Source organism: Lissotriton helveticus, chromosome 1_1 (assembly GCF_964261635.1).
Source record: "Lissotriton helveticus chromosome 1_1, aLisHel1.1, whole genome shotgun sequence".
Taxonomy (NCBI): Eukaryota; Metazoa; Chordata; class Amphibia; order Caudata; family Salamandridae; genus Lissotriton; species Lissotriton helveticus.
In genome coordinates, this window is record NC_136057.1 from 1,904,550,953 (window position 1) to 1,904,576,209 (window position 25,257).

Here is a 25,257-nt window from a genome sequence, read left to right on the forward strand (position 1 = left end):
CCCAGTTGACATTCATAATTGGGTACTATATTTATGAAGGCTGGTTTAGAGTGAATGTGATTATCCAGTGTGTTATGACACTAGCGATCCCTGTCCTGACGAAAGCAGGTACCCCAGTCAAGGGCCAAAACTGCACAAGGCTGAAACATGTTGATAAAGCGTATGCAGGGTAAATTGGCACCCAGGGTCTCACAATTTCTCTCTTTTCAACCATCTCCTAGGACTTTCTTAAAATAAAGGGAATACCTTGGAAAGGTGCCTGAGATTTGTAACTCTTGTATTGGATCCCATACTCCACTATCCCAGATCATTCTCTGGCGAGTGAGGCAGGCCGATGATGAAGCATAAAATCTACGGTGGAGTGTGAGGCCCTGCCTTACAATTTTGTACGAATCCCCAAGCCTTATATATAGGGAGAAATACAGGACATTGTGGTTCCCCTATATTTGGATAAAGTTCCTCTGGTGGATACCACTTGTGATCTCGATAAACTTGTTTCGTCTGCTTTTTGTTGTTGTTGATTTAGACTGTTTAGGAGGACGCAGACAAGGACAGCCCATAAAACATTTAATTCTCTCAATCCCAGATGTTGAGATTTTATGTTTTAGTTTATATATTACTTAACAGAAGAATTTAGTCAGTTTTATAATGGGGTCATTTAAACCTGTGAGGTATTAACATATAGAACAATCCAATGCAAATTTTATTAGCGGTGGTAGCCGGATATGTTTTTGGACATAATTATGACTTTGGAGGTAAGCTATGGGTAATGAGTTGAAGAAGCAATAGTTGCACCTGTTTTGCCCGAGTTATTATCCATTGCATAGCGTTGCATGGGAAATTCACATCTGCAACAATGTGTCTGTGAAGAAACCACAGCATGTGCAGTTTAAAAGGCACCTCTAAAAGGTAGCTAGTGTATCAAGCATTGGAAATGCAATCGGTCTCTCATTTCCTTGAGTTAGAGCTCTTGAGATTGTAAATGGCAATGTTTTTTACCTTTGTGGTATGGAGTGTATATATATGGTGTGCAGTGGAATTATGTGGTTTGTATTGGAATAGTTCTGTAAATGAGTGGTGTGGAATTGTGTTGTGTGGAGTGCAATTATGTGGCATGGTGTGATGTGGAATTATGTGGATAGTAATTATGTGGTACTGAGTGTTCTGAAATTATGTAGAGAGGGATTGTGTGTTACAGAGTGTAGCTATGTGGAATGGTATTTTGTGTTGTGGAGTGGTATGTAGTGGAGTTTAATCATGTGGTGTGCTGTTTAATTTTGTGACACAATGTGGAATTGTGAGGTGTGGATTGGCTCTAGGTGGGGTGTTTAGCAATTGTGTTGTTAATCCGTATTATGTGGTTTAGTGTCAAATTACGTGGTGTGGATTGGAAATGTGTGGAGTTGAACTGTGTGGTGCATAACTGTTTGGACAGCTTTGCGTTTTTGGTGATGGCAGTTGAGCTCTAAATTATTTCACAGTTAATATTTCTGGGGACTTTCTGAAAGGGAAGATTCATAATCGTTTCTCCTAATGAGATCATAAAAGTACGTAGACAACAATTTATTTATTTTTCATCTTTATCAAACGCAGACATGCCCACAGAGAATTGGAGCACTCAGCCAACTAAGGGAGCACATGAGAAAATGTTACAATTTAATGGTGAAAAATGTAGCAGTGTTTGAAAATGTGCTGCATGGATTGACATTGAAGGCTTAGTGGCCATAGAGGGGCCTTGCTCGATGTTGGAGGGGCCCAGGTCCCACAAAAAATGTCTAACAGACCTGGAGCTCAAACGCCTGACCTGAAGTCAATCAAAAATTAAGGCATGAGAAACCGACCGAAATATTCCCTGAAGGGAGGTGGCACGCTGGTCAAGACTTCCCTCAATGGCATCATTGGCTGTCTCACACGGAGAAGCAGTGAAAACCTGCACAAGGCCGCCTCCCCATGAACAGCATTGATTTGACTCTCTGGGGGCGTAACACGGATATATGATTTGGAATGACCAGATAGGCAACTCTTGCAGACTCTTTTCATCCCTGCTTCCTCCATTGTCACCATTATTATTATGCGTTCTTATATAGCGCTCGATTACCCTTAGGCATCTCGGCGCTTGCCTTGGGAACCCGTCCTGGCTTTTTCCCTGTGAGATACCCGTACTGGGCATCCCCAAGGTGGAAGCCAGGCATCCCGCCGCGGGGGAGCCGTAGTGGAGATTAAGCAAGCTGATGCCCAGAGCTGCAGAATGTGAACCCGTGATTCGAGTAGGTACCAAAATGAGAATTATCGAGTCCGTGGATATTTGGGCTCAAGACCCTGCCGCGTCGGGAATTGAACCCTGGTCCCGGGTCTGACCTCTGCTTCAGGATCTACCTCCTCTAACCAGTGAGCCACACTTCTCCAACTGACTGTGTTTGCCTCTCGTGAAAGTCTGATCTTGACAAATGGATTCCGGTCCCCAGAAAGGAGTGCTAGTGGCCACTACCTGCAACCTTTGAAGGCAAAACAGGGTACACACAGGGGACAGCCTGTGGGACCCCGGGGGTTAAGAAGTCTCTTCAAGGGTTGAATAGTAGTGGGGGGATATGTCCTCCCTTTAAAGTTCAAAACTACAAAAAGGTATCCCGTCTGTGGTTACAATGAAGAAAGTATGTGTAGCATAAGGCATGGTTGGAGTGGCTTTTTTAATAGACCCATAGTGGGAAAACTAGCTCCGAATGGCTGGTGCGGGGAAGGAAAAAATATTTTTTGTATATAAACCTCACACACTTTATTAGTGTCATGCTTCATGATCGGGTTCACCCTGACACCTAAAGGTCAGGGTGGGCTCAACCATATTTCAGGGCGCACTTAGTGATAAAGGGTGGACCAGGGGGCTTAACAAGAGATTAAAAATCCCTCGCCTTCTCCTAGGTATCCCTTTATTAGTGGAGACGGTGGGAAAAGCTAAAAAATAGGGAATGGGTGATATGGACTATTATGGTCCTATGACCCTATGTTTTGTTTACCAAGGAGAAGGTGAGGGATGTTTAATCTCTAGTTAAGCTTTCCCACTAGGGATCTATTAAACAAGTCACCCTAACCGTGCCTTTTGCTACACATACGTTCTTCCTTGTAACCACAGGCGGGATTCCTTTTTGTAGTTTTGAGCACTAACTGCAACCACCAGCACAAATTAAGCACTGTGTCAAGTCTGCAGTGACAATTGCGATCCCCTCTGGATCTCATGTGCGACATCCAACGATTCCCAGAAAGGATGCACTATAAAAGCACTGTAGAAACCAAGTGCACAACGTCTGCACAGTGCTTGAGGGCCACCAGTGGTAGCAACGCACTGTGCGAATATGAAGGCCTATAAAAGGCCACCCCAATCTCCACTTAGACAAAAAACCACATGAGTGTGTGAGGCATGGCCACAAAGCTAAGCAGATATTAGTAGGAAATAATGGAATTGTGTGTGCAGAGAAGTTATCTGTCTTCATCATACCATGTGATCTGATTCCTCTTGGGATCGACATTCACGATATCAAGAAATAGATAAATGTATGCACACTATATTTGTGGATGATCTATGCTTATAATTTGGGAAATGTGCTTGACAGGGATTTAAGTTTAAGTGCAGGGCGACTTTTTGCGTGGAGATATTTATGGACGGTCTATTTTTGAGTCTGTGTTTTTGCAAATGATGTTTTCCAATGAAAACATTACACTAAAAGCAACAAACATGGCTACACACCGCTGTGCCTTGCATGGTGCATTCTAGAGGAGATTCTACCCCTCCTTCAGGTGCTTGCAGCAGTGCCTCTGCCAGCCTTGGCATTACCTCCTTCTTAAAGAAAGGAATGTGCTTGGCATTGGAGGTGGGGGTGGTGATGCTGCTAACACTACTGAGGGGGCAGTGGAGCCTGCCCAGTCCCTTAGCCTCCTTTTCCTCTAGAATGAGGGGCTGGAGATCGTCCCTCAAATTGGTGATTTCCAGGATACCAGGGGGAGGAGTAAGGGAGGGGGAAGAGGATCGAACGGGGTGGGGAGAAATAAGGGGTAAAGGTTAAGGGGTTGCAAGGTGAGGCGGAAATGGAATGAAAGAGAGAAAGTGATTTGGGAAAGAAAGTAGGAGGGGAAGAGTAGAAGGAGGAAGAAACGATTGAAGGGAAGTATGAGACACATAAAGGAAGGACAGGCAAAAGGTGTTAGAAATAAGGAGGGGGAGATTAAGAGGACTGAAGGAGTGCAAAGGAAAGAAGGGGTAAAATGGCAGAGAGAAAGGTTTGAGAGTGTTGAAAGAAGAATCAGATGGAGGAGGTGAGGGTGAAGAAGAAGAGATAAGGAGGAAAGGAGCAAATGGTAAGAGAAATAGTCGAGAGTTGACGGTGAAGGGAGGTGCGAAGAGAAAAAACAAAGATGAGGGTTGAAAGCACAATAGCAGTTATGATGAGGGGGTGTAAAAAAAGGCACAAGAGAGGTGGGGTAAAATTTTGGAAAATGGAAAATGGTGTCAACTGGAATATTTTCAGTGCTTGCCTCTTCGATAAAGTGTTTTTGCAAGAGTCGGTCGGTACTTGCATACAGAAGAACCGTATCACGGCAGACATGTTTATATTGAAAGAAAGATTTACAGGGCCGTCAGAGCAGCAAGGACATACATTGTTTTAGCAACACAGCACCCTCTCCATGCCTGCTGAGCTTTATGAAAAGAGCTAAGAAACGGCCTGGAGCCTGAGGCATTCTTTTAGCAACACGGCGCCCACTTCATGGTCACTGAGCTTCACAGCGTATTTACTACTACTAGAGGAGTAGTAAATGATTGCCCAGTAATATACTTTCTTTTATTAAACAAGAAGTATTTATATATGAACACAAAGTGAAATACAGCATACTAAAACAATTTACACAGCACCCTGAGGTCAGGGCTCTAGTGTTCAATAGGCAGGCCCCTGAGTCCCACTACCCCCTTACTAGTGGCAGTGATTATTCCCCATTCCCTACAGACAACATTCAGGTTAGGCCCCACTAACACTCCGAGACTCAGGAGTCCCACTCTGACTCTTGTAGATAAGTCAAAAGTGTTGCCGCACCAAAGTGCTAACGGGCAGACAAGTTCCCCCCACAGCCTTCCGGCCCTTTGATCAGTCTTACCGCACCATCAGGGATTGCATAATGGAAGTCTTCGAGAGTGTCTCACTTGCGGGTACAGATGCTTCAGCTGCTGCGATGGTGTATAACACTCGCTGCTCTATAGGGGCAGGGGCTGGGTAACCTTGGCGCTCACCCCGGTGTGACCGTAAGTTTCCTGTGATCCGTCCCACAGGTGCACTCTGGGGGATTCAACAGCTTCTGATTCCAATTCTTAGTCAGGGCCCGGGCCCTCACGGGCCACCAAGGTGGCCTGTCCTCTTGATGACAGCATCAACCATCCTATCATACTTGTTCTCACTGGTGGCTCCCTCTGGCATACAGGGTCAACACTCTTACTTCCCATTTAGGCTACGCCCCGATCTGCATGGCAGCATTTTCTCTTCACGGCAGCCCCCTCTGGCATTGCCCCCTCTGGCATATAGGGCTTTTGACTCTCCAACTGCACACAGGCAATGACTCGATCGGCACGGTTAAATTCACGCGACCCCGCTAGCATATTATGTTGGGGTCACCGACATTCATACCGCACACAGGCAATTGTCCCATCGGCACAGGTAACTTCACGGCGACCCCCTCCTGCAAATGGGGTTGCCAACTTTCCCACATCACACAGGCAACTGCCCCATTGGCTTGGCAGTCCTCTCCTCAAAAATCGCTACAGGGATCCGCTTGCCCGGATCTCCCACCGTACCTTGCTCCCTACAGTGATCTACTCTTCTTCACAGGGCACACTGGTCTTGGCAAGCAGGCAGCGATAGTGCTCCAGACACCAGTGGCAGGTGCTCTTGGCATTTCCCTGGTGATGTCCCCTTACCCATCTGGGAGAATGGCTTTAACTCCCAGTCCTATTGACAGGCAGAAGTATTGTAGAGCTTCCCCGACTGGTTACTTGGCAGTTTACAATTATAAAGGCCTCAAATTCACCTTCTTATAGTCCATTTCCAGACAGCAAATGTGATTTAGGGACTTCTCGCCATTCTTACAATACTCCTGCTCCTCGCTCCCTGGAGAATTTGGCTGCAATTCTCCAGGGGATTCCGTTACTGCTCCAGAAGGCTGCTATCATCCCTGTTCCCCCTGAAGAGACTTCCTATGGTTATTATTCCCTGCTTTTTCTCGTACAGACACATCAGGGGAGTTCTGCCCGGTGCTGGACCTCAAGGGGGTAAGAACAGTATATCCCTAATGTGTCTTTCAAGATGGTGTGTCTCCAGTTGATTCTGCCTCTGTTACGCAAGGGCAAGTTGCTCAACTCCATCGATATAGTGGATGCTTACCTCCATGTCTTGGTGCATCCATCTCAACAAAGGTCCTGGGCAGCCACTACCAGTTCCAGGCTCTGCCCTTCCAACTGGCGCCTGCCCCACGGGTGTTTAACAAACTGTAGGCACCATTGGTGGAGAAGTGTGGCTCAGTGGTTAGAGGCGGCAGACCTGGAAGCTGAGATCAGCCGTGGACCAGGGTTCGATTCCCCGCCTCGGTGGGTCTCGGGCTCAAAAATTCCACAGGCTCGATAATTCTCGTTCCGGTGCCTACTCAACTCACGGGGTCACACTCTGCGACTCTGGGCAATAGCTTGCTTAATCTCCACTACGGCCCCTCGCGGCGGGATGCCTGGCTTTCACCTTGTGGACACCCTGCCGGGGTATCTCACAGGGGAATACCAGGACGGGTTCCCTAAGCAAGCGCCGAGATGCCTACGGGTAGTCGTGCGCTATACAAGAGCGTAATCATTGGTAGGGTATTTTACATTCTGTAAGTATCCAGCTTTTCCCTTATCAGGATAACTAGCTGATTGCCTCTTGATCTTTTTCCATGGCACAGATGGAGGTTCTCAGGGTGACCACGCTATTGCAGGACTATGGCTTCTTGATCAGCTGGAAGAAGTCCCAGGTCCACTTGTCCCAAGAATTCCTCTTCATCAGGGCCCACTTCAGAATGGACTTGGGGGAGGTCTTTGTATCGGAAGACTGTGGTGTTAGTCTCTGCTCCCATTTGTCCTCTCTCCTTCTTCGTGCCTTGGTATTGGTGAGGACCTAGCTCTGTGGTCAGGGGAAGATGTCCTCTACTTTGTCTCTTGTTCCTTGGGGATGCACCTTTATCCACTTGTTCATCATCCCCTGAGGCATTGGAACCCATTGTCTCGGGAGTACAAGACTCTGGTGTCCTCAGATACGCAGGGATCTCAGTGGTGGCTGGACCCCTCTCATTTGAACAATGTTTTTTCTTTGGTTCCTCTACCTGTACACATTCTTACCACCGATGCCAGTGGAATGGGGTGGGGTGCCACTCTGGGGGCTTTTGCTGCACAGGGGCTGAGGACGTGGGTGGAGACCCTTCAGTCTTCCAATAGGAAGAGCTGGCAGAAATTCTGAAGGCCTTTTTGTTTTTTGTCCCCTATTGTTGCACATGGCTGTGTGTGTTCAGACAGTCAACTAGTTTGTCCATGTCTATCTGAATCAGCAAGGCAGTAGGTGCCCCTCTCTGTTTCTCCTTTCCTGAGGGATTTGTCTTGGGCCGAGTCCCATTTTCTGGCTCTTTTGGCAGTCACCTTCCGGGGAGGGAGAATGGGCTTGCTGATGCTCTGAGCCGGCGGTTTCCATCCTTTGTGATGATGTGTCTGGATCTGACTGTTCTACTCTACTCTTCTTCAATTCAGTCACCCATGACTAGAGTTGCTCGCCACAGAAGGTAATGCCCTTCTTCCCCAGATTTGCAGTCCGATCCGTTCTTTGAGAGCTTAGGTAGTGGATACCCTGACTGTACCCTGGCCCAGGGGGTCTTCTGCATTATTTTTTCCCATCCCTTTTCTCCCTTTGGTGGTTCAGAAGATGATCTAGGACAAGGCAGAGCTTCTGTTGATTACCCCGGCTTGGACAAGGAGCCCTTGATTCCATTGACTTCTTCATCTGTCAGTCTGGCCCCACTGGGTGTTGTCGATCTATCCATCCGCACTGCTTCAGCCTCTGGACACATACGATCACAAAATGGCCTTTTCTAATACATGAAAGTTTTTTGCATTCGCAATTTAGGTAGTCGTAATTTTTTTAGATTCCCTAAATTGCAAACGCAAAAAGGGAATTGCTTAATGCACATGCAAGAAGCCTTTCCTAAATGCGAACTGTGCATTTAGGAAACGCCAAACTTTGAAAAAGGCACAAATCTGCATTTCTAGGTCTCTTTGAAGCAATGCGAAAGCATTGTTTGGCGAGATATATAGCAAGCGACTTTCAAAACTCTAAACACTGCGGATTACATGCAGTTCATGTGAGAAATGCGCGTGCACAGAAATCCGCTCCCCCTCCCACCAAGCAAGATATGCCAAGAACATCAAAGCGACTGGCCACTTTGATTCCATTTGCCACCAGCACTTCACGCGCTGCAGGTCATAAACAGGACCATCTGCTCGTGAATGCTGGCATGCTTGCCCAGCCCCCTCCCAGCGCTCGTGGCACATGCATTCTTTTGTGTCAAATTTGCTGCTCAGCTTCAACCAGTGCTGACATCGCACCCCAGTTCTACGCTCCTCACACACTCTCTCTCACACTATCTCTCACACTCTCTCTCTCACACTCTCTCTCTCTCTCACTCTCTCTCTCACACTCTCTCTCTCTCACACACACTCTCTCTTACACTGTGATGTGTGATGTGATGTGAAAAGTATTTATAAAGCGCAGCGTACACTATACAGTTTCTTGGCGCTGGTAGAGAAAGGACGGAGAGCACCACCTAGGCAAGGCGCCGGCGTGCATGGCCATAGCAGAAAAAGAAAAAAGAAGAGTAAAAAAGGACCAGAGAGGAAGAAAGCATTTTAATTGTACGCAATGCGAAACAGATGAGTCTTAAGGAGGGATCTGAACTGGATATAGGGAGAAGCGAGCCGCATGTCCAGTGGGAGGGTATTCCAAAAAGATGGGGCAAGGAATGAGAATCTTAGACCTCCCCATTTCTTACGCTTGACTCTCGGGACTTTGAGTAGAGCCGAGTGAGCCGAGCGAAGATTGCGAGAGGGGATATAGGGATGAATGAGGGAGGAGATGAAAGTAGGGCCTAGGCCCGCCAAAGATTTAAAAACAAGGCAGCCCAGCTTAAATTTGCAGCGTTCAGAGACAGGGAGCCAGTGCAGAGATCTTAGTTGGGGGCGGACATGGTGGTGCCTCGGTTGGTGGAAGATGAGGCGTGCCGCCTGGTTCTGGACAAGCTGCAAGCGTTTGAGTTGATAGTCTGGGATGCCTACGTACAAGGAATTGGCGTAGTCTCTCTCTTACACTCTCTCTCTCACACACACTCACTCTCACACACACTCTCACACACACTCACTCTCTCACACACTCTCTATCACACTCTCTCACACTCCCTCTCTCTCACACACACTCTCTCTCTCACACACACTCACTCTCTCACACACTCTCTCTCTCACTCTCTCTCTCACACTCTCTCTCTCACACTCTCTCTCTCACACTCTCTCTCCCACACTCTCTCTCTCACACTCTCTCTCTCACACACTCTCTCTCACACTCTCTCTCTCACACTCTCTCTCTCTCACGCACTCTCTCTCTCGCACTCTCTCTCTCACACTCTCTCTCTCACACACACTATTCTATTCTCTTCTCCTGTGCTGATCTGCTGCTCTCTTCCACCCCACCTCCTTCTTTAACTTCCTGTTCTCTTCTGCTGTTCTAATCTGTTCCTCTCTTCCAACAAACTCCTTCTCTAACTCCCTGTTCTCTTCTCTTCTCCCGTGCAGAACTGCTGATCTCTTCCAACTTGCCTCCTTCTCTAACTCCATGTTCTCTTCTCATGTGATTATCTGCTGCTCTCTTCCAACCCGCCTCCTTCTTTAACTCCCTGTTTTATTCTCCTATGCTAATCTGCTGTTCTCTTCCACTCGCCTCTTTCTCAAACTCCCTGTTCTATTCTCCTGTGCTGATCTGCTGCTCTCTTTCACCCGCCTTCTTCTCTAACTCCTTTTCTCTTCTCTTCTCCTGTGCTGATCTGCTGTTCTCTTTCACCCCCCTCCTTCTCTAACTCCCTTTTCTCTTCTCCTGAGCTGAACTGCTGTTCTCTTTCACCCCGCCCCCTTCTCTAACTCACTGTTCTCTTCTGTGCTAATATGTTGTTCTCTTCCACCCGCTTCCTTACTTAACTCCCTGTTCTCTTCTCATGTGCTGATCTGCCACTCTTTTCCACCCACCTCCTTATTTAACTCCATGTTCTCTTCTCCTGTGCTGATCTGCTGCTCTCTTCCACCCTACCTCCTTATTTAACTCCATGTTCTCTTCTCCTGTGTTGATCTGCTGCTCTCTTCCACCCCGCCTCCTTCTTTAACTCCATGTTCTCTTCTCCTGTGCTGATCTGCTGCTCTCTTTCACACCGCCTCCTTCTTTAACTCCATGTTCTCTTCTCCTGTGCTGATCTGCTGTTCTCTTCCACCCGCCTCCTTCTTTAACTCCCTGTTCTGTTCTCCCATCCTGATCTGCTGCTCTCTTCCACCCCGCCCCTTCTCCAAAACCCTGCTCTCTTCTCCCGTGCTGATCTGCTGTTCCCTTCCACCGCCAACTTCTCTAAATCCCTGTTCTCTTCTCCTGTGCTGAACTGCTGATCTCTTCAACACGCATCCTTCTTTAACTCCCTGTTCTCCTATAATATGCTGATCTGCTGCTCTCTTCCACATACATCCTTCTGTAACCGCACACTTAAATACATACAACCATGCACGCACACACATACAACAACACACATACAATCACACACACACAACCACACACATCTATCGCCCTCACTCTATCTATCGCCCTCACTCTATCTATCGCCCTCACTCTATCTATCCTCTATCTATCGCCCTCACTCTATCGATCTATCGCCCTCACTCTATCTATCTATCGCCCTCACTCTATCTATCTATCGCCCTCACTCCATCTATCTATCGCCCTCACTCCATCTATTTATCGCCCTCACTCCATCTATCTATCACCCTCACTCCATCTATTGCCCTCACTCCATCTATCTATCACCCTCACTCTATCTATCTATCACACAACAACAGCATCACTCAGGGGCACCACAACATCACTATGCGCTACCACAGCATCACTGAACGCAACAGCATCACTTGTCGCCACCACAACATCACTCAGCGCCACCACAGTATCAATCTGTGCAAACACTCAACAACAACTGGTTCAAATATGTTCTTTCAATGTTTCAAGCTTTATTACAAATGTCACAAAAAAATGTTGATATTTCACTTCTGTTCTTATATTTTAGTCACGATAAAATACACTGAACATAATCTTCACAAAAGTTATTTACAAAAGTTTAAGCTATTGCCATTATAAATTGCAATAACTTTTATTTAGGTATTAATTATTATTTTTTTTTTAAAACATTGTTATTTGTAAAATCAATACTTCTAAGTCACGTAAATACAAAACATGTTGCATTAAAAATGCTATAGGGGTCACATTTTCAAAAAATAAAAGTATTACCATTGTAAATGACAAAGCTATTAATTTCTCATTTTTCAAAAATAACACATAATTAACAAATTTGTCATGTACAGGACAAATAACTTAAACTTTCCTAATGTAAGACCTAATTTGCATATAGGTATTCACAATTTAGATAAATGCAAGACCATTCTAGCCTATGGGGCTGAGGCCCATAGGAAAGAATGGAGTCGCAGTTGAAAATAGCGATCACCTAATTGTGGTTGCGATTCTTGAGGAATCGCAATTAGAGAATCGCTATTTGCTGCCTGTTTGGTTGCATTTTGCGCTTCCCAAATAGCTATTTCTTAAAAATCGCTTTTTGGAAATTGCACAATGCAACTTTCATGCATGTGCCCCTTAGTTTAAAATTTGATTCAGTACATGCATTTGGCAATTAATGTAAACGCAAAGAGAGAATTTTTTACAATTTCTAAAATAATAAATGTAGTAGTAAGTAATAAGTAGTAAAGTTAGGACTCCTAACTTCAGGACTCCTAACTTTAAGACTTTCAGGATTCACAGAAGGCATTTAGGAGTCCTAAAGGTAGGAGTACTACCTTTACTACTTCTAAACTGAGAAAAATTCTAACTTTAAGACTTTTGGTATTCACAGAAGGCATTTAGGAGTCCTAAAGTTAGGAGTCCTAACTTTACTATTCCTAAACTGAGAAAAATCCTAACTTTAAGAGACTTTCGGTAATCACAGAAGGTATTTAGGAGTCCTAAAGTTAGGACTCCTAACTTCTGTGAATACCAAAATGAGTAAGTGCCTTCTGTGAATACCGAAATGAGTTGGGGGCATATTTACAAGGGCTCTATCTCCGCTTTTTTGGCTTAGAAAGACAAAAAAGCGGAGATAAAAATATCGCCCTATTTACAAGGGGGTGCTAACGTGCATCATCGCATGTTAGCACCCTTTTGCACTACGCCTACCTTCGCATCTCTAATGAGATGCAAAGTGGGCGTTCCTGACATACACTACATGTCAGGACATCAATAGAGCGGCTTCGCGCTGTCAGCAAGGATGCCCTAGCATTTTAGCAGACGTTAGTTTCATCTGCTAAATTCTTGATTTAGCCACCCCTAACATAGGGGTTGGATTGTGCTGATACGACCCTGTGAGTCGTATCAGCAAGGTTATCGCCCTTTTGCAGGGAACATCGCTGGAAAACCAGCGATGTTCCCTGCAAAAGGGAGATAACCTCGCTATCTCTGGAAATTGTATCGCCCTGGAGTAACGCGTTGTTAACTACGCACTACCAAGGCGATAAAAAGCAGAGATAGCCTGCGATAATCTAATTATCGCTAAGCACGGACAGCGATAATTATCGCTGTTGCTAATATGCTAATTATGGCTGTTGCTAATATGCCCCTAAGTGCCTTCTGTGAATACCAAAATGGTAGTAAGTTTAGGATTTTGTCTTAAGTTAGTTCTGTGAATCGGGCCCCTAGATCGCTTTCCATAGAAACAGAAACCGTTTAGCACGGTGAAGGAATATATCGGGAGTTGGTAACAGTTGACCGATACCTACTGTTGCTTAATGCAAAATAATGCCCGTGGGCAATACCTGGGGAGAGGCCCTGGCATTTCAACTATACACACAGTGCAGCCGCCTATGTGCCAGCACTTGCTCTCAGTGAGGTCACCTTGCATATAGACAAAGGGTGCCTCGGCCGAGCAGATCATCAGTTAGCGCCAGCACCACGTCCAAACGGTCACTTTAAAAGGAACACAAAGAAAGCCATCAGGCTGGCTAGAAGTTCAGGAAAAAATGAAAAAAAAACTGGCAGCTTTTTCCCGGGTGATTTTGTGCATCGCTGCTTCTGTGGGGGAATTAGATCCCATCTAGGGTGTAAAGCAATATTACTACAGTGTGCAAAACTCAACAAAAAAATGCAAAAGGTAGACTTCTTTCATATGGAGGTGTGTCCTATTTCCTACAAAAACACTTTTAGCTTTATCCAGTGGGAGGGGTGAGAGGACTTTTCAGCCATGCTGGATTGTGTATGCAGATACATGTGCCATGCATTCTGTTTTTTGTGGGATCTGGACAACAGTAGCAAAATCAGTGAATAGATAACAATTCACCTGTTAACCCACTGAATATGGGTTGTCAGATTTATACGTTTCTACGACCATGCACGTTCCAATTATTTATTTTTGGAAGTATGGACAGGTTTCAGTGCTGTTTAACCGCTTCAGCGCGGCGCGAATTTTCGCGCTGTGCTGAGCGTTCTAATGAGCCAACGGGCTCATGACGGAACCGTTCCGTCATGAGCATGGAAGGGGTTAACAAAATGGCATTTAACTAATGGAAGAATAGACGACTTTTTGAGGTATCTCTTTTGGGGTGCCTGACTCAGCACCACTGCGCCCTGCTGGCTTTTAGTCAAAGCATCTGGCCCTTTGCCATTCTCTCTTTAGATCTTCGGATTCTCAAGAGGTCATAGCTAGGAAGGCCTGGTTATTAACCCCCCCTCAGGTTACTGAGTGATAGAGTGATTGCACAGTAGGGTCGGCGTCCTCGCAGGCCCACTTATCTGCTAGTGTGTAAAGCAAACATTCTCTGAGGGGCTGGTAGAAGGGTCATATTAAGGGACAATAGGTAACACAAAGAATAGTGGAAGAAAAGCTGAAGCAGCAGAGTGGACTGTAGGAGATGGAAAGATAAATGCTGAGCAGAAAAGAAAAAAATAAAGTGTGTGCGAGCATTGGAGAGACTGAACATAGGCAAAGAGGGGATGAGGATGAGAGAAGCAAAAACAGTTGGATTTGGGAGGAAGGAGAGGAAAGAGGAGATCAGAAGTGGAGGTACAAAAAGAAAGAAGGCAAAGGATGAAGAAAGGGGGGGTGGAAAATAGCTTTAGGAAAAAAACAGAAGGTTAGGGTTAATGGGTATGAGAAACAACGAAACAGAAGAAATTAAGGAGGAGCAGATAGGAGGTATGAAAAGAAGAGTTAAAGAAAGGTGGGGAGAGGAGATGAGTAAGTGGAAAGGAAGTAAAGTAGGCGTAGAGAGGAGAGAGGGTAGAGCGAGGATAAGAGACAACAGCTGTGCTCTTTAAATATCACAAAGGGATAGTGCAGAGGCCTGAGAACCACAGGATGATTGTTGACTTGTTTATGGGAAGCCCCGGTCTTCCTCTTGCATTGTAAGTGTTGTTTTAATAACAAAACCAGGAACCACCAACCTTCCAGGAGCTATTGCCAGTGCGTTGTAATAGTTGCGTTGTAATGGTTGTTTGCCGAGAGCTGGTGCCACAATTGAGCCTCTTGGCCTCGGACCCAGGCTCTTATCGACCAGAGGTGTGCAAAATGTACATATTTACTTAAAATTTGGAGAAATGCAAACCCACATTTGACACTATATTTTAGCTCAAAATGCTTCCTCCCGCCCAATTTTTACATAAAGATGCATTTTCCGCAAAAAAAAAACCCACAAGCGCTGCAAAATTCAGCCTCTCATACCCAGGTCGCTCTCATTGTCCCTGTGCCATTTTGCAAATGTGTTTTAATAATGTAATTTCAGGAATTTCACAGAACAAGCGTGGAACGGAAATTCGCCGAATTACGAGAGATTAAGTGCGACTACACTGGCAAAACTGAAATTCCGTCTGGGTCTGCGGCCATACTAATGAAAGCTGCCGCACCTGTCCCATCCACCAACCTCTGATAGAAGAACTACAGACTGGGAGGAAGCAGGGTTCATGTTACAGTCACTACATGTGTCAGGAAGGGCCCAGTCTGCCATTGGGATGTGGGATACCTTTAGTCCAGGAGACAGCAGTGCGCTATCCTACAAAACAATTACAATTTTCACTGTAGGGCATCTTGAGGGTGGGTTTCCTTCGTTTCCCTATCAGTATTATATTGAAACATACATTTCAGTCCTTTGAGTTTTAACTTTATTCTAGTTGATACCTTCATTCTAGATCCTAAAATGTCAATTTTTTTCCAAAATTAAAAGACAAAAAAATGGGTCCTGGGTTGCTTGTGTTTTGGTTCAGAAAGGACTTGGCCTGGCAGTTAGAGCTGGCCTGTTCTAATTGGAGAAGCGTCAAGTATGATTTGCATATGACTGGGTCCAAACTGAGGTGGCATGGTAGGTGAAAGAAATTGGGATGTAGCCCAGAGCGATCAGCAGTGGCTTAGATTATTTAAGCATCCCATCCATCACCCTGTTTAGTTGATGACCTAAGTGTGATAGGTATGCCCAGACGAGAATCTTGTGCTCACTATGCACTGGAATCAAGCAATACCTGGCTTAATAAGTGCAAAACTGGTCCTGGGATCCTTCTGCTTCTGTTCAAGGAGGACCTAGCCTGACAGTGTGGGTTAGACTTTTCCAAGTGAAGAAGTGCCAAGACTGATTTGCACATGGCTGGGTCCAAACTGATGTGGTATGTTGGGCAAAGAATGATGGATTGGGAAGTCGCCCAGAGCTATTACCAGTGGCGGATATTAACTTAAGCATTCTATCCATCACCGGTTTTTTAATGCCCTAAGTGTGAAGGGTATGCCCAGAAGTGGGTCCTATGCACACCGTGTTACTGGATCCAAGCTATTTTGGGCTGAAAAGCTCATAACTAGGATGAAACTAGTCGTGTGTTGCTTGTGGTCAGGTTCAGGGAAGACCTGGCTTGGCAGTTCGAACTTCACTGTTCCCATTGGAGCAGGGTCAAGACTGATTTACGTATAGGTGGGGCAAAACTGAGGTGGCATGGTGTGAAAAATACAGATGGACTGGGATGCAGTATCAGGTAATTACCAGTGGCTGAGATTCACTCAAGCATTCCATCCATCACATTTTGTATACTATAGTGTGTCTCCCTAAGTGGGACAGGTATGACCAGATGGGGATCCCGTGCACACTGTGCCACTGGAACCAAGTTATACCTGGCTGATGAGCTCATAACTCGGGGGAAAACGGTCCTGGGTTGCTTGTGTTCCAGTTCAGGGAGGATCTTGCTTGGCAGTTTCGGCTAGACTGTTTCCCATTGGAACAGGGTCAAGACTGATTTGCAAATAGTTCGATCTAAACTGAGGTGGCATAGTGTGCAAAATAACGATGGACTGGGATACAGCCCCAAATAATTACCAGTGGCTGAGATTAATTCATGCATTCCATCCCTCACTTTTTTTCATCCTTTCATGTGAAGTGCATAGCTCAACAGTAACTCAACCCCTTATTGTGTCAATACACAAGGCTGAACCTTTCTTAATTGGTACCTGACCACAAGACATCATTTTGAAGATCAGTGTTTTAGCTCCAATCAAGCTTCACATTGGTGTTATACTGAAAATGCTGTCTTGGAGCTATACCAAACTACTGTACACTTTTGCTTCCAAACACACTGCAGCTATTTTGATTCCCCAAACTTCACAGTTTCTCCATATTCCCAAAAGTTATCTTCATTAGTTTGTTTCTCGTTGGCTGTCTCTCATGTCCCAGGGCTACAACTGACCCTACTTACATATGGATAGCACAAGGCAGATATGACACAACATCCATTATTCCACCAATAGTAACCCGTAACAACTAGTACTATCTCATAGCAATGCAAATTCCATACACAGTAAGAATTGTGGTATGTTGGTATGAAAAACCAGAGGAAAGTGTCTGGGTCAGAGTCCCACTCTGTCAACCCCCTTTTGAGGTCAGATCCAGATAAAACCACAAATATGGGAGACAGAAAGCCGTAGCAGCTAGCAGGGAATGGGGGTGGAGGGCCGAAAGTGTGACAAGGGGACAAAATACAAAAAAAAACACTTACCTCCTCACAACCGACATCTCTTCACCTTTGTCTCTCCAATTGTCCTGCAAGTCCCCGAAGCACACAGGGTCCGCTAAGACAATCACAATGCCGCAATGCAGAGTTTGGCTGACTGGCCCCCATCATTCAAACTTGGAGTGAGCAAACCCCTCCTCCCCCTCTGCCACCTGACCCGCCCTGCCCTAACCTACTCCCAGACCTACACATTTTTTTTTTATATTAACAACGTTATTATCATTTTATTTTTTCTGCTCTGAGAGTAGTGGGGCAACGCTACTCCACCTTAGCGCAGGAGCCGCCCCTGATAGGTGAAACATTCCTATAGAAAACACTCCTTATGGCATCCAAACTTGGTGGACCAAAACACAAATGCATTCCTGCCTACGTTTTTTCTTTTAGCAAGAGAATGTCAATTGGTAAAACGTGATCTGGATGCCATGAGTCCAGCCGTGCCCGTAATGGTTTCTTGAAAAAAATATAGTATTTTACCCACTATTCTGTGGCTTGTGAAAGAGACATGAGAATACACTATTGAATGTTCTAACCACAGAAAGATACCCATCGTTTGAGTGATATTAGGCAGCAGCTTTGAGTCAACAGTTTGTTTGTATGGCAGCAGTTGAGTGCACAGGAGGATCACCTCCACGCCTTAAAAAGCGATGAAGCATGTTGACCCTTTGTGTTAGCTTCATTGCATTAGGGCCTATATACACATTTTCTAAGTTGGCTAGATAATTTGATTACAAAAGCAAAGCCCTTTTTCAGGTTATTCTTTGAACAAGTTCCTCTTCAATAGCTTCTAGAACTTAGGCAAGAACAAAGATTTACCCAAGAATCTGGACATTCACATTCAGGATCTATTGCTGCACAAATCACAATTACCATGAAGCAATATTGATGATTAAAGCAAAGCCTCAGTTACAGCAGTGAGTGCAAATGTCCTTTCAAACACAGGAACACTTTCCAGCGAGCCATTGACTGTGCTGATGACGCTTTGCTTCCAACGAGGAGACCAGATGGAATATTGTTTCCTCTATATCGGTTCTGCTGAAGGAGTCTACAAGCCTCCATTGAGGATCTTTCTTCATCAGGGCTTTGAAGCATAGGTCTGGGAGAGCTAAATCAATTAATACACTTGAGGGCTTGAGGAGTTTTAAGGACCTTTGTGAGCTGACTCCCCACCAAATAATGTATCACACGAAACAAGCCACGGGTCCAAAAAGTTAAATCAATGCCAGATGTTTCAGAAAACAGGCCTATGAAAATTACTTTTATAGAGATTCACTGTATACAAATTTATCTGAAGAGTATATCCTCAAAACCTGGCTACAGGGGTAGGCAGGTTAAATGAAAAATGGCAGTGAGACCAATCCTTTTTCACATATAAGCCCAGATTTACAAAAGTGACACACAACGCAGCTCAGCACCCAAAGGTACTGCCCTGTGTTGCGTGAGAGGGAGAGAGCAGGAGAGCGCCATATCTGCAGAAATATGGCTATCTCCTCCCCTCTCCCTAGCGCCAGTGCAGAATTTTGCTGCCAAACACCACGCGCACACCTTTGCACCATAGTGCAAGGGTGGGTGCATTAGTCTAACATAGGATTTGTACTGGAAGATGATCCTTTTAGTGCACAATACCATGACTAGACAAGTTTTACAACCTTTACTACTTTGTATGGGATGTATGACGGTACAACGCGTGGTATTGCCACGCGTACTGTTACAACGCGTTTTTTACAACGCAAGTCGTTACCACGACTTGCGCTGTAGGGGTGCTGGACTTAGGATATTTAAATTTACTATTCCAACACCAGCCTACGTACAGTAGGGAAGGTGTTGGAATAGTAAATCTACTATTCCTTGTCCTTGAGCGCCCTCCAGCGCAAGTCGTGGTTACGACTTGCGTTGTAAAAGACGTGTCGTAACTGTAGTGCGGGGTAACATCCGCGTTGTAAAGGATGTTCCCCCTTTGTATGTGTGTTGTACAATGTAGGACACGTGCAAAGTCGGAAAAGAAATGAGAAAAGAAAACAGTTCTCCCTTTAAAGTCTGCTTTCCAGCAGCGTTATTTTTTGGCGCAAAACCCTGCCTCCTAATGTTAGGAGATAGGGTTTTGCATCAAAAAGCATGGGTGGTTGCAGGGAGTGGCCATGTACCACCGATTAACGCCCTTTGACGCTAAGTAACAAAAAACAGAGCTTCACGCTTTCCTTACAAACCAAAGCAAATACCAATTTGCATTGGTTTGTAAATCCCCAAATGTTTTACATCAGGTTTGCACAAAAATAATGAAGCAAACCTGACGCAAAACTTTTGTAACTCTTGCATCTTGCACCATAGTTTAAAAAGGTTTTTTTTAATGACCTTTGGAGATCAGAAGAGAAAGTTAAGTCTTATGAACATCCTTATGCAAAGAATATCATGTTCTGTGAGGAATACCCAGCCCAAGGAACACAGAAAGAGGCAAGAATTGAAATGTTATGGTCCTGCAACAATTCGTACATTCCTTTTGACCAATCTGATTGGTCATTGTTTTGGCTACTCAGATTGGTCAAAACAGCCTTTGCCTGTTCTTCCCTTAATAGAGCAGATACAGTAAAAACAAGAGTAGAATGTACCTTGCACAATTCTTGGGGGTTGGGTTGTGTGTACAGGGCAATCATCTAGAATTCAACACTTTTCGTACACCTCACATTCCATCAGTGGAGCATTCAAGTGGGAGGATTTTGGAAAAAGATCTGAGTTGTGGAGGTAGAAAAGTGGACTGCTCAGGACAGAGGACAAGTCACTTGGTCTGGAGAACAGGTTTTGGATATTTATTTTATTGTGGGGTTTTGTAACGCGCTACTAAGTACCTCCGAAGGCTTTGAAAGAGTATGTATTAGTGGGAGTGGCTAGGTGCACTCAGTGGTGGAACATCAGTCAATCCTCTAGCAGGGGTTAACCAGTGGCCGGATATTTTCGTTCACTCTATCCAACTCAGCAAAGTCCTTAGGCTTCACCCTGGACAAGAATTTGTCACTGAATGATCATATCAATAACTCAGCCACAGGAGCGCTTTTCACACTTAAACACCTTAAAAAAATTAAACCTTTGATTCCATCGAACGATTTCAAAGTGGTCGTGCAATCTTTAGTACTCTCTAAACTTGATTATGGGAATGCTACCTTCCCGGGACCCCGAAAACTCACCTCGCCCCCCTCAGGTCAGTTCTTAACATGGCAGCTTGGCTTATCACATACCTCAAGCGATATGACCACATCAAGCCGGCCCTCAAGTCCTTAGACTGCCTGAATCACCCACAAAGTACTTTATTCTCATTCCCCCGACGTTTTAGGCAATAAACTTACTAAAGCTGGAATGTCCAGACCTTTGAGAAGCTCCACTGCTCTTCTTCTTGTGCCACCAAAACTAAAAAGGAAAATTACCCATACTCGCTCTTTTTCGGGTAATGCTCCCAGGTTTTGGAACTCCCTCCCTAGGGACCATCGCTGCAACCCCTCCTTCCCTGGCTTCAGAAAAGACCTGAAACACCATCTCCTCAACAAATACTGGAGTTCGTGAATCAAAATGAATCAGGCTCAACTAGGTTCAAGTGTTCAATTCATACCTCTGTTGCTTTGTTGGATATGTTCATTCTCTATGTTCACCATTTTGTGCATATGATGTCCCTCCCCCCCTTTGCCCCATTTGTTTGTTACGGGACCACATTCAGTTATTCTCATCTTTAATGACTTTACATTTGTTTTGATTACTACTTTATTGCGTGCTCCTCTGTAAAATGATTTCATTGTTTTATATTTTATGCAATTCTTGTACCTTTGATGATTACCTTACTCTTGAGTTTGTAAAGCGCTCTGATACCCCAGGGTCCAACCAGCACTATATAAAACCTTTAAAATAAAAATATTCCCATTTTTGAAAATGTCCCCTACACAATGACAAAGTCTTGATGAACAGCCAGAGAGAGTCCTGCCAGTGTGAATGAGGGAGGCAACTCTCGTCTTTGGTGTCAGACTGGGATATTACTGTAAGAAGTGAGCAACGAGAAAATTATCCATGTGCAAGGTGCTACAATTAGTGAATTTTTATCACTGTCAATAACAATCACGGGGTTTGTGGGAGGGAAGGTGTCAATTTCCATAGCACAAGTCCACCCTAGTGTTCTGTATTCTATGCAGCTCTTTTGTGTCTTTCCTAGGAAGAGGTTGTGGAAGGGAGAGCCAGCATCTACAGAAATGTATTCACCAACGCTTGCCGGGAGATGATGTGCTACCCCGATCTCCCCATTCCAGAAGATTACCCCAACTATCTGCATAACTCTCTTTTCCTCAAGTACCTCGACCTGTACGCAAAGCACTTTGATCTCCTGAGACACATCAAGTTCAAGGTATCTCTGAAAAGGGAAATGGGTGGAGTTGTTTCTGCATAAACTTTTAACTCCTTGCATGGTGTGGATGTGGAGGGTAAAGGAGTTATGTAGAGGTTGGACCCAAAATATATAGAGTCACATTTTCTGGTAAAGGAGGGAAGAACGCAATTCTTTAGGGATAGCATCGTGAAATGCAACCTGACCTACTAAATAATTAATCAACAAGCAAGAATCTGGTAATACATACCAACTGGACATTTCCTCCTTGACTATAGTGACTAATTACAGTATTCCAAATTCCACTTGTAATTCCTCATTCAGGAGAAAACAACTTTAAATTCCTGTTATCTCACTGGTATTATAAATTCGGACTCTGGTATCTCCCCACTGAAATAACGGAGCACTCATAATAGGGTCCTAACTTCTCACATCTCTTAAATGCTAGCATTTTTAACATATCATTTTAATATCCGACATAGCAGGATGAGTGAAAAGGAAAATATGATGTCTTTCCGTTGTCCTAGCACTACTGTCATAGCAGAATGCCATATGCGAAAATAAATGGGAGCCCTCTGTATATGTGGTTTCTGGTTGTTTCTGCATTTAAATGAGTTAAGTAGATTAAGAAAGAGCTTTTGATAGATGGCTATGGTGAAATTGTGTATATACAACATACATAGGGCACAATTTAGCACTTAGCAGATGGGCTACTCCATCCATCCACATGTAACAGCTATTCTGACGTGCAATAATGTATTTTGGAATATGGTTGTGGCGTAATATTCAATCCGCAAAACTCTAAATGATGCATGTAGACTTCTGTAGGATAGAAGTGACCAAATTTGGCTTATGAGGCTCTGTTCAGCACATGTTCTCTATATGGCGACAGATGTTGATTGGTTGTAAGAGCTTACTCTGTCTAGGATCCTTCGATCTTGTGTTCTTTGGACACCTTTTCAAACATAGAACGATCATCATGGATCATCTATTGACAGACATCTTTAACCATCTAGTGATCATCAAAAAGCAACAAGCAGTCAGCAGTGCTTCCAGCCTTTGTACAAGTTTTATATAGCAATGTTCCCATGATGACTGTAAGTCAACCAGAATGCTTGAAATGTTTACCTGTAAATAACCCGTCCTTGGTTTGCCTTCCAGACAATGGTGGTCAGTGTTAGGAAGCGCCCTGACTACTCTATCTCTGGCCAGTGGGAGGTGGTCACAGAAAAGGACGGGAAGCAAGAGTCTCTCGTCTTTGATGCAGTCATGGTCTGCACTGGGCATCACGTGTATCCGAATATTCCGGCCTTCCCAGGTAAGTCCAGAGAGGAGCTTGCAGCCTGACTGGACCAAAGAAGGCTGTGCATCTCAAACATGAGGAAACTGTGATAAGACTCACGGAACAGTTACAGATTCCAGAGTATTTCAGGGAGGAAGATACACATAACTGGGATCGGAACAGACTGCATGCCAAAAAGTGGCTGTTTCTATTACACATGTTTACTCATTACTGAAATATACATACTTATATTGCATTCAAAGTATTTGATCTGAATTTGCTTATTGCGCACAACCTCTGCCTTGGACCATTTCAGTTTTAAGGGCAAATCAACCTAATACAATGCCCTACCAAATTTATAAGCCATATTCAGACTTATTCCTAAATTTTTAACATTCTGTGATGCAGTAGTCTTGCTGTTTATTTACTCCATGGTAATTATTTTAAGCTTCCAGAGGGATATGTTTATAAGTTGAATGGTAATTGTTGTATTTTAATGTTTATGCTTTTTCCGATAATGTATTTTCGTTCACAGAGTAACAATGAAATAATTTCACCAATAAGTGGGGAGTTACATTTCTCATTAGGACACACAAATTATCATTGACTACTCCTAAAAAAATGGATTTCAGTTTCCATGTGTCTAAGAAATAAATAAAACTGGCTCCCAATTGTAATAAAGACTGTCAAGGTTGAGACGTGTTGGTTGTTTCTCTACACGATTTATAAACTAAAATAAATAAAACTTTTCATCCGTTGAGGGCAGTCATTTCTCGTTTTTCAAGAAAAGTAATAGCATAACGTTTATTCCCCATCACTGGGGAAAACTCCGAATAGGTGCTATTAGGTGCTATTGATTGCACTTCAAAAATTCCAAACCCAGGGGATAATGGGCTTTATCGGGTGCTGGGGCACTCCTCGTTAAAGCACAAGTGCTGTATTTCTATTTCACATTCTCCTCTTTCATTATCTCTCTCTCCACCCACTTTTTCTCGCCCTTCTCTTTATAACCTCTCTCTTGCACTTTCTTGCTTTCTCTTGCCTGTGTCTCTGTTAGGTATCTTTCAGTCAACTGTGCTTCGTGTAGCCTGTATGTTTCTCTTTTTTCTCTGGTGTCGTGTCTCTCTTTTTTCTCTCCATTCTATCTCCTGTGCTCACATTTAGCTACTTTGCTTACCTTTCTCTTTATAACTTTGCTCTCACTAATTCTCTCTCTCTCTCCCAGTCAGCTCTTGCTCACTTAGCTTTTTACAGTTTTACAGATTAGGTATTCCTTGTTCTCTAGCTCCCTCTTCATAGTCTACTCTCTGTTGGTCATTCTCTTTCCCCGGTGGTTCATTCCCCTGTTCAGCTCTGTTGTGACTTTCCCTCACGTGTGAAGTGACAGTCATATTGGCACCATTTGTCTACACTTTTCTATACTGCAACAATAAATCAATGCATTTTGCAACTGTGTTTCTTTCAGCAAACAGCAAAGCACTTCTCATGGAGCACGAGGAACTGCGGTTCTTTATTTTGCCAGATTGCATTGGCATTGCATAGGAGGTTGAGGGGCTCTCTCCAGGTCCCTGGGATCTCCACACCACCGCAGGGGCGGTGGGGCTCTGCGTTACACCCCTGATCACAGATAGGGGATGTGATTTGCTGAAAATCCCACAATATATGTGGTCAGGTGCAGCAGTGGAACCTCTAGTGTCCTGCTGGATACATTCTAGGGTGTTTACCAGCCACTTCCAGAGGACTGGCTTTTACTCCCATCCCACACCCATCCAACACAGCCGCCACGAGTGACGTGTGCCTGTTAATAAAAGGGCCCGGGTGCTTGAGCACGTGGCCAGTTCAGGAACCTTACTCACGGTGTCTGAGTCTATTATTTATATAGTATGTAGACTTTGAGACTTCGACATTACAAAGGCGACAAGGCTGCAGAACTCCTGCGCAGTGCTGCCTGCGGCCTTCTGCAGTTAAATGGTAGGATAAGATAACTATCCACTAGTGTGAGGCCAGCGGCTGATTGGCCTGCAACCACTTAGCCAACAGTGCCCCCGGGGAGAGGCACACTGACGTGTGCACTGGTTGCCATATAGCACCCGCCCACAGATGAGGGGTACACGACCCAAGACCACCCTCCTGCACTAAATGCCTCAGATTGCTCCTGCATCACAATGCAGCTCTGCCCTTCACCCACCTGCAGGGCATCA

At 44.6% G+C, this 25,257-nt stretch overlaps 1 protein-coding gene across 1 annotated transcript in view; it reads left to right on the forward strand.

Moving 5' to 3' along the window:
• LOC144754718 (flavin-containing monooxygenase 3-like) overlaps positions 1-25,257 on the forward strand; it is a 242,578-nt gene that overhangs the window by 88,640 nt on the left and 128,681 nt on the right. The window contains exons 3-4 of the mRNA XM_078642876.1: positions 21,607-21,795; positions 22,936-23,092. Of these exons, the coding sequence (XP_078499002.1) occupies positions 21,607-21,795; positions 22,936-23,092 (346 nt within the window). The remainder of the gene's footprint in view (positions 1-21,606; positions 21,796-22,935; positions 23,093-25,257) is intronic.